Below are 10,502 nucleotides of genomic sequence, written 5' to 3' on the forward strand. Positions count from 1 at the left end.
ATTAAGTTTACATTATACTTATTCTTACACCATTAGTGTAACCTTTTCACCTTGACATAATTAACTTAGCTAGACATAATGAAAGAAAGCAAAATAGATAAACAAAATAAGAACATAAAAGTTAACTAAGTAAAGGAAAGGAAATGAAAGGCATAAACTTAATATTAATGAAAACAAAGCATAAAAAATACAAAGAGAGAAAGGAAGAGCATGATCTTGATCTGGAAATCAAGATGCCTAAATGCATGGCAAATGCCTCCTTTTATAGGCCAAAAATGGGAACTATTGATTTGATGACTAATTGATAAGTGGGTGACCAACTTTTGACTTGGTGACAATCCTTATCTTCTCTTGTCTGCCCAAAACGTCATTGATAACGTCAAAATTGGAGCCAGTTGTAAACATGAAAGTTGTAGGCAATTGTCTCAGCTTTCTTGTGTAAAAACTTCAGCTCATTTGGACTTCTAGAACTCTAGATATGGCCAAAATACCGAACAGTGCTCGGGCTGGAAGACAGATTCGGGCTTCTTTGTTGTTGCTACAATTTGGACTTGATAATGGCCTTTTTAGATCTTGGGCTCCATATGAAAGTTGTAGGCCTATGTCTTACCTTTCCATCCATATAAATTTGACCTAAATCTGAGATATATAGCTCTAGATATGACCCAATTACCGAACAGTGTTCCGGTTTGGATTGCACCGACATCTCTTTTCTAAGTTTGGTCATCTCTTTATCCTTGCAATTTAAGTTCTTCAAGTCATCAATCAATCCTTTCATTTATGTGATAGGCCTGCATTAAAAATAGATATTTACCATAAATTATAGGTATCTTATATTATTAGATACATTATTATAAAACATATTTTAGTTAAGGAGTTATTGATACTTCAAGTGCAAAATGATGATATAAAACCATGATTAAAATGCACTTTTAAGTACTAATCATCTTTCAATAATGGATTTTAGCATAGCAATCCTAACTCGAGATTGATGCAACTTAATAATTGTCGAATCCAACACTTAAAAGAGTTTATAACAATGACTTCGCTCCTACTATATTTTGGCATATACTCTTTAAAGATCAAACTTAGCCTCCCTCTTTTTCTTAATGACCTTCATTTTGTAAAAGAACTAATTCAAAACTACTTCAAGAAAGCCAAGAACATCACTTTAGCATTTGCCATGATATTTGTAGTATGAACTCCTTAGCCTTTCAATGTTGAGCAATATATGATTCTATCTTGAATATTTAAAATGAATACAACAAAACCCGTCAGATAAAGGAAAGGATAAGGAGCGAGTAGGTAACATGAAAAAACTAGATAAAACCACAAAAGTTATTTCTCCAAATCATCTAGTGCCTAAGGTCAAATAAACAAGCATTTAAATAGCATCAATCATATAAGACCTTAAAAGGTGGGCATGTCACCAAAAAGAATTAATTGAGCCCACTTTTTGACCTTTATCCACTTCATATCAAATGGAGCAATCTTCCCTAGGACTAGTTTCTTAAAGCCAAAGCTCCTAACATTAGGTACCCATTTAGAGATGGTAATGAGTCGAGAAGATAAACCCCTCTCGTCTAAGGAATGAGAAAGGGTTGGAATCATGTCTTATTATCTTGACATACCAGTCTATAAGCATGGAAGAAGACCAATAATAATTTATGGTATGTATAAAGTTAAAGAAAGAAAGAAAATAAGCTTACAATAACAAAAAATATATATATATTAATAGAAACTTAATACAGGATTTATAACATTTAAGAGAAAGAATGGAATGAAAATGAGGTACGAATCATTTACAGTTGCATTGCTTTTAAGATATGCTACAACTTTGTCTCCTTGTATATATATGTTATCTTTAGAATCTTTGTGCCTCTAAATCACCAAAAAATTAATGATGATAGCTCTTTTTAAAAAGAAAGTTCCACTGAAAAGCACTAATAATTCTTTGACATAAAAAAACATTAAAAGACTAAAAAAAAAGCAACTGAAATGAAAAAAATATATAGCTTAAAGTTGGCCTGTTAAATAATAAGCTCACTCTAAAGCTTTGTGTCTAGACATATTGATAATAAAAGGTACCTAACTCGAACCTAAGATGTCACTTCCCTAAATGGTCGAAAATAGTACAAGGGGCACACGAGCCTTCCTTTATAACATACAGTTAGCTATTGTGATCAAGATGTCACTTCCCTAAATGGTTGAAAATAGTACAAGGGGCAGCCTTTATAACATACAGTTAGCTATTGTGATGATATGTTACCTGCCCATTGTAAAGAACGTATGGTGCCTCCATCTTTGTCTATCTTATGCAAAAAGAACAATCCAGATGATAGTTGTACTAAAGGCAATGCTTATCCTAACACCTACAAATAAATCATAAGATATAATAGATGGACTTACCACAAATAAAGGTCAGGAATGATCTATAAACCCTTAATAAATAGGCTAAAAAAATCACATTCCTTGTGTATAAATAATAGAAAATGTATCAAAATGATATCTACTATTAACTCATATATTTTAAAAAATCATTGTTTGTTAGATCTTACATATCAAATTATTTGGGCTAACTTAATTATTAAAGAGCCTCCTGGCATGAAGAAGGCTTATCTTACATGTTGTACTTTGATTTTCATTCTCAATTTAATAACTTAGGCTTATAGCCTAATACCAGCCAACCTAAAAGAAAAAAGACCTCATCATCAAACCTATCACACAAGCCAACCTAAAAGAAAAAAGACCTCATCACATTGATTTCTCCAAATCACATTAATCCATTAATATATATTGAATAGGTCACTAAATCATTGTCTTGTGTTATGTTGTAGATTGAATGAAATTATTTTTTTTAATGTAAACAATATTTAGACATTATTAATGTGTTTTTTATTAGAAAAAAAATTAAACCGTATAGAGGTTGGCCTAATATGACCTCATCATCTTGGTAAGTTCAAAAACAACTTAGTAAAAAGAGAGTTTAACTAAAAAAAATTCAAGACAATATCTTAAAAAAAAAATATTAAGATGATATTTGATTGACCAAAGTAAACCTATCAAATTCATAACTTTGATTATAAGACTGTGATAATCTCATTAAAAATAAATTAAAATAAATTATAAAGTCTAATTTTTAATTAAGATAATGTTGAAAAGTGAAACTAAAAAAAAATCCATTAAAAAAAGATAAAAAAAAAAAAATTAAGGTGACCTATCAAAACCTTGACCAGAGTTATGAGGCCAAGATAACCATATAGAAAGAAAATCAGAATAAATTATGAAATTCAATTCATACTGAATTCAATGTTGAAGAATGAAATTGAAAAAAAATCAATTAAAAAAACACAAAAAATAACCTAAGATAACTCGAGTTAGCATATTAAACTTAGAACCTGGGTAGTGATCCCAAGATAACCTCATATGAAAAAAAAAATCAAAATAAATCACGAAGCCAATTCCAAATTAACTCAATGTTAAATGATGAATTTTTAAAAAATACAATTAAGAAAAAGAAGTAAAAAACTCGAGTCTCGTGACTTAGGTCGTGAAAGATAACCCTATAGAAAAAAATTAAAATAAATTATGAATCTCAATCCTCAGTAAAACTAATATTAAAATATAAAATTAAAAAAAAATAGTAAAACTAATATTAAAATATATAAAAAAAAATACTATTATAGTGAAAAGTGAATTCATAGTTATTTTAGTTTTATTAACTAGATAATTTGCCTATACTATCTTATAGGTATGAAAAAAGGCATTTGAATGTAAATAATAAATGTCCAAACCACAAGGAACTCTTTGTCATATTCATTAAACCAGATTAAAATCAACTTTGAAATCTTTAGACTTGACTTCTTTTTTAGAGCAGCTTTCAAATTAAATCTTATAAGAATTGCCTCAACATGACTTTGGACATCTTAACTAATCTAAAGGAAACACAAAAGACTAATAAAGACATGATTAGACTTTAAAATAAATTCAAAATGACATCTTTTTTAGAAGATATTTAGACAGAGACATACTGGATCATCCCTGGTTTTACGACTTAATTTGGGTTATGGACTTCAATGAGTTTGATAATTGTTCTTACTATTTTAAATTTAATTATATGATAACAAAAATAAAATCTTGCAAAATTGAGTATTAATTCAATTTTGATATGTTTGTTTAAGAGTGTGATAACCCAAGTGATTAGTACTTAAAAGTGCATTTTTATCATGGTTTTATATCATCATTTTGCACTTGAAGTATCAATAACTCCTTAACTAAAACATGTTTTATAATAATATATCTAATAACCAATTTTCAATCAACCCAAGTTAACTCGCTATACATGCGATTGAAATGATGGACTTCACTAAGTTTAATAGTTTTATTTTTCTAAAACTAATTTTTATTTAATTATATGAAAATAAAAACTAGATGCTAGTAAAAATAAAATGTCAATCAAATATTGGGACTCTTGTTTGAAACCGCAATAACCCAATAAAAAAATAAAAATAAATTACAAAAATCAATTCAAAATCAATCAATCAAATGATAAAAATAAAAAAAAAATTGAATAAATTTTTTTAATAAAAACCCAACATTAAATGATGAAATTTTAAAAAATAAAAAATATTAAATGCTTGCGAACTTGGGTGGCCAATGTCCTTACACCTTTTAATTTCTTTTCTTATTTATGGGATAAATAATTAATTGTTTGCTTTTTTATTTTTATTTTTATTTTTAAAGATGCATCATTTATCTGTCTAGAATTCAACAGTCATTATGGTGGCTAAAAATCAAGAGGAGTTGTTTTTATTTTTTCTATGAATCCTTATCTTAACTCATTTCCCGTTAAAAACACCAAATAAACACCTTTAAAATTTCAAAAAATAATTTTATCAATCCAAAACACTTCAAAACTATTCCAAAAATATAAAATCAAATAAAGGAATATTTTCTCTTTCAACCTTGATCTATTATTTAGGTATGATAAAGGTTTAAAAGCATCTCAGTGAGACTCTTTTCATTGAATGAAACATATTGATATTAAGATTAGTTTTTTTAGTTATCAGAATATGATCAACTAATGATTTTTTTCTATTATCATTAGTTTTGTAATTTTTTCTCTCCTCTCTTAGAAAAAACTAAAAATAATTAAAACTATAATTTCATAAACTATAAGTGGAAGAAAAATTATATTATGTCTGAATTTAATAGTGGTCATGGAATTTTTTCTTATTTTACAGCTTGGTTTTTTTTTGTTGGCGTTTATCTTTCTTAACAAATTAGTTATAGAGGGTTGCAATTAAAGAACAACAAAAGGCGATATGGAGGAATATAAAAATTAAAATCCAAAAATCTAAAAATCTAAAACAAAAGTTTATAAAAATTAAAATCCAAAAATCTAAAAATCTAGATTTTTATTAGTATAATTTGTAATTCTCAGCTACCATGGTGTCAATTTTGGACACCTTTAATCTAAAAATGAAAAATAAGAAGGAGACGGAATATTCCCTAGTTATTTTAATTTTTGGCAGCGGACAAAAGGGATATTCATAAGGACGATATGGAGGAATATCACGACACGTGTCCCGAGGAGAATCTCATATTGCAGAGCAAGAGAGGATAGGGAGAAAATCTGCACAAAAGGCGAGGGTTGGAGTCTTGTACGAGACGACTGGTTTTAGAAAGCGACCAACCATCATCATTTCTCTCTCTCCCCCTGCCGATTAAGGGAATTCGATGCAGTTCTCTCTCACACCGCTGGAGGCTGCGGAGAGATTATTTTGACCTTTATCTTTCATGGAAAAGGCATCTCTTTCTAGTGACTCCATGCCCATCCTTTCCTTTCTGCTCTGATATTCGGGTCGGGTCGGGTCGGGTCACCTGGCAACCTGAATCGCAACCCTTCATGTCAGACGAATCTAGATTGATGCCACTACCACTAATTACAGTGAATATCCATCCCCTGAATCGCAACCCTTCATGTCAGACGAGTCTGGATTGATGCCACTACCACTAATTACATTGAATATCCATCCTCAATATATATATATAACACTAAGAAAGATTATTGTGACACACACACACACACACACTAAGAAAGATTATTGAGCTTAAACAGTATGTTTTTTGTTTTTTCTATATTTACAGTCATGAAAATCATAGAACAAATACATTTTCAAGACTCGTAATATTCGAACCCGGATCCAGCTAGTGTTAAGGAATTGTTGGTAACCCCACAAAAACTATTCTATATTTAATGAGAATCTTCTTAGCCTCCTACCCACTTCATTAAAGTTAGGTACAGGTGAAGAAGATTCCCGGCTCCTCTTAGGGCTCCTTTATTATTCTTTTGGGTTGGATTTTCCCTTTAAGCTTTGTGGGTTGTGTTCCCTTCCCTTAATTTAGAGTCGTAGAATTTGGAACTAAGATATTCCTTCCTTAGGAAAATATTATATTCCTTTTTATGTTGAATGAATTTTTCATTTTGGATTACACGTTCTCTTCTTTCTTCTCTGCTGAGTGCACTCAAATTCAGAGCAATTATGCAACTTTTGAAACCAAAAGGAAAGCTGCATGCATGCTGTGGATCGATATTGATCAGCTTAGCCATAGATAGAATTAAGCACCCCATTCGAACATATCCTCTTGCTCCTTCCAAAAAGGCCCGTTTGTACGTAAGTGCGGTGTCTTGCACTAAAAAAGCATAAAATCAAAGCTCTTAACACGGTTAACCACGCTAGCAAACGACCTAATGTAAGAAAAAGATGTATAGAACCACCCAGTTCGGTGAGGATGCTGTCATGTACTCCTTGCCATACACGTGGCTGACATCTACCAACTTCTTGGTGCTTAGGAGGTTTCACCAGACATGATCAAGATGATCCTAACCATCGAATCAATCCCATCCATTCCTTTTGATCTTGTTGTGCATGCACTACTACTACGCAGACTTTGGAATTTGGAACACCCACTTGGCATTATTTACTGAAAGTAACTTGGAAGAGCTGAGAATGGATCCTACTGAAGGATGTTCCGAGCCACCAGATGATTGCCACGTGGGAGATATCTCAAAAAGCTTTCAATCCCACCCATTAATTAAGCTTATTAAACCAGATGATAGAATACTTCACATAGGAAACTTTTGAAGACTACCCAGCAGCAGTATTGATGATGATCAGGTGTTTTGATTTTAAAAGTAGGAGAATCTTAGTCCTCACACACAGTCTCTTAAATTCAAAACGAAACAGAAAAATGGAAAAAGGAAAAAAAATAAAGAAAAGGAAAGAGATAAAGAAAAAGGAGGATATATAACAGTAAGAAGAAGAATCATCTTTTATATTGGCGATTTGAATTCGTACAAAGACCTGCTTGCTAGTTATATGCCAATTAAAGGTTTCAAAAACCAGGGTCTAATCACATGACCCCTCAACTGTCAGACTCCTGATTCCATCTTCCGTTTCAGAAAGCCTCAGGCCACCTCTCTCGTATTTTTAGCTTTTTCTAACTTTGCTCTTTGCAAGAAGTTACCATTGCTCTTTAGCCCCCCCTGCTAGCTTTTTCTTTTCTCTCCGAACCCTACTTTATTCCCTCTAGAACTCAACCCTAAAAAGAAGACGATCCTCCTTGTGTTCACAAACAACAGACTCTCCCTTTATCTCTCTCTCTCTCTCTCTCCAACCCACTTGAAAACTCAGAACCTAGAAAGCAAGAGTCCGAACACCCGCCCTCTTTTGCAGTTGTTTGTTCCTGCATATGCTATTCCTTTTGTAGCATGAACGTTAACAACAACCCAAGGCTTGTTGAGTAGAGAGAGTTTCCTTGCTGTGCTAGAAAAGACAGATTAGTAACTATGGCATCTCCATCAGAACTCAGCCTGGATTGCAAGCCCCACAGCTATTCTATGCTATTGAAATCTTTTGGAGAACAGAATGACCAGACCCAAAGGCTTGAAGAGTATCTCTCTCTCCTTGAAGAAGAAAGGCTAAAGATAGATGTTTTCAAACGCGAGCTACCCCTTTGCATGCAACTTCTAACCGATGGTATATATATATATATACAAAATCGCCTGGATTTATTTTCTTGAAAGCTTTTGATGCTTTTGTTATAACTACTGATCTCAAACTATGGACTCAAGATTATATGTGTGTGTGTGTGTGTGTGTGTGTGTGCACAGAAGATTAATTGGATAGATATTCATGTCATCATATGGAAACATTTTAATTCAAGTCTTTTTTTATCCATTTTATTTTATATAAATTTGAGTTAGCTTTCTATGTTTGCTACTTTATTTCTTGAGTTCGTCCCTTTGAACATATTTTTGACATATTTAATTTGTTAATAGAATGTAACACCTCATAGTTTAGAAGATTCTAATTCATCAATGACTATATCTAATTTCCATCTTTCATCTCAGCTGTGGAGACGTCAAGGCAGCAGCTACAAGCCTATAGAGCAAATCAAGTGCCCACACCAGTTCTTGAAGAATTCATTCCTCTCAAAACACCAACATCTGAAACCCTAGAGAAGACAACAAACATTTCTGACAAGGCAAACTGGATGACAACAGCACAACTTTGGAGCCAAGACAGCAATGAAGCCAAACCACAGACCACATTGACATCCCCAAAACAAACTGATATAGGATTCAATGTTAGTTCCAAGCTGGCCTTAGATACCAAACAAAGAAATGGAGGAGCTTTCCTTCCATTCTCAAAAGAAAGAAACTTGTGTCCAAGCCCAACCCTAGCTCTTTCTTCAACTGATAAACACATGGAATTCGATCATAAAAAATGCTCAGAAGCTGAGAATGGATTTTCTTGTCCAAAAAGAGAGAGTTCTGGTAATAAGATTGGCAATGGTGGGGTTGTGATTGAGCAAGCAAAAGGAGCAGGTAATAATTCTTCATCTGATGGCCAAGCAACAAACACTGCAACTGCTGCTTCTGCTTCTACTACATCTACCACCCAGACTCATAGAAAAGCAAGGAGATGTTGGTCGCCTGACTTACACCGCAGATTTGTCAATGCTCTTCATATGCTTGGTGGTTCTCAAGGTAATCAAAATCTTAATGGTGATAGTCAAGTTTGTCATCATGGTGTTACCGATCTTTATCATTGTCATAATTGTAGATATCATTGGTGGGTTACATGTTATTGTCTCTGGTATTTACCTGATTTCTTTTCTGATACTGATGCATGAAAACAGTGGCCACCCCAAAACAAATGAGGGAACTCATGAAGGTTGACGGTTTGACCAATGATGAAGTTAAAAGCCATCTGCAGGTATATATTTGTACTCGTCTCTCTCTCTCTCTCTCTCTCTCTGGTAGTCTTCCCTCTTATGATTTGTGAGGCTCTGGCAGCATGCATGAAAGAGGCTTTGTACAAGTTCTTTTGACCTGACATAACATAGTCTTCACTCAATGCATACTTTGAATATATTAGCGTTAATAGTACACTGCGGATGATAACGATATAATTCCATTTGTCCTTTTATACTTCGTGACACAGAAATATAGGCTTCATACAAGGCGACCCAGTCCAACCTCACAAGCAGCAGGAGCCCCACCACCACAACTTGTGGTCCTGGGTGGCATATGGGTCCCCCCTGAGTACGCCACTGCAGCTGCAGCAGCTCATGGTGGGGGGCCCACCCTCTATGGCGCCCACCAAGCTTCCCATGCACCGCCACCTCACTTCTGCGCTGCACCACCAGTGTCTCAAGACTTCTACACTGCAACTGCGACACCTCCACCACCACTTCACCACCACACCCTCTACCACCAACTCCATTTGTACAAACCCACCTCACAGGCCCATAGCTCCCCGGAGTCGGATGTCAGGGGCACTAGGGACAGGTCTGAGAGCATTGAAGATGGCAAATCAGAAAGCAGCAGCTGGAAGGGCGAGAGTGGTGAAAATGATGGTGGAGAGAGAAGAGGGCTGGCGGCTCTGAGAGAAGACGGTGAAGAGAGCAATGGGAGTGAGATCACTCTCAAGTTTTAGACCTCTCCGGTGTGTAGGGTTAGAGATAGTGTTAGGGTTAGGGTTTTAGCTTCATTTGCACATGATGTCGATCTAACTTGCTATATGCTACTTAGTAGCATGTAGTATGCTATGTTTCATTCTATTCCATATTTGTCAAATATCTTGAGAGCTAATGTAAAAAAGGGCATGATGAGAAAAGAGAGTGTTTGTTGCTTTTCCTTCTATATTATCATAACAATAATATATATGATCCTATTAATCAGAAAGGAAAACCTTTGGAGATTGGATTATTTTAGCTTTTCATTTCCTAGTGATTAGCTGATAATTGAGAGTTGTGAATGAACAGTGATCACAACATCTCATGTGGCATGCAGGATCTATCAAAATCAAGTATGAAATCTTTTATAAAGTGACAGGAATTCCTTATAAAATGGTTTGAAATCTTGGGAACATAAAAAGTGATAGGAGGGAGTGTCTTTACTCTTTACCAACAGGTTAAAAAGGGAGAGGAGG

The 10,502-nt window shown here is 33.8% G+C and overlaps 1 protein-coding gene across 1 annotated transcript; it reads left to right on the top strand.

Moving 5' to 3' along the window:
• Positions 1–7,456: 7,456 nt before the first annotated feature.
• LOC105114375 (uncharacterized) lies at positions 7,457–10,271 on the top strand. The gene is made up of 4 exons (XM_011010899.1): positions 7,457–8,042; positions 8,417–9,055; positions 9,208–9,284; positions 9,513–10,271. The coding sequence occupies exons 1-4, from the start codon at positions 7,853–7,855 to the stop codon at positions 10,005–10,007; spliced, it is 1,401 nt and encodes a 466-aa protein (XP_011009201.1). The 5' UTR covers positions 7,457–7,852; the 3' UTR covers positions 10,008–10,271.
• The last annotated feature ends 231 nt before the right edge of the window (positions 10,272–10,502 follow it).

Source organism: Populus euphratica, unplaced genomic scaffold (genome assembly GCF_000495115.2).
Source record: "Populus euphratica unplaced genomic scaffold, PopEup_1.0 scaffold515.1, whole genome shotgun sequence".
Taxonomy (NCBI): domain Eukaryota; kingdom Viridiplantae; phylum Streptophyta; class Magnoliopsida; order Malpighiales; family Salicaceae; genus Populus; species Populus euphratica.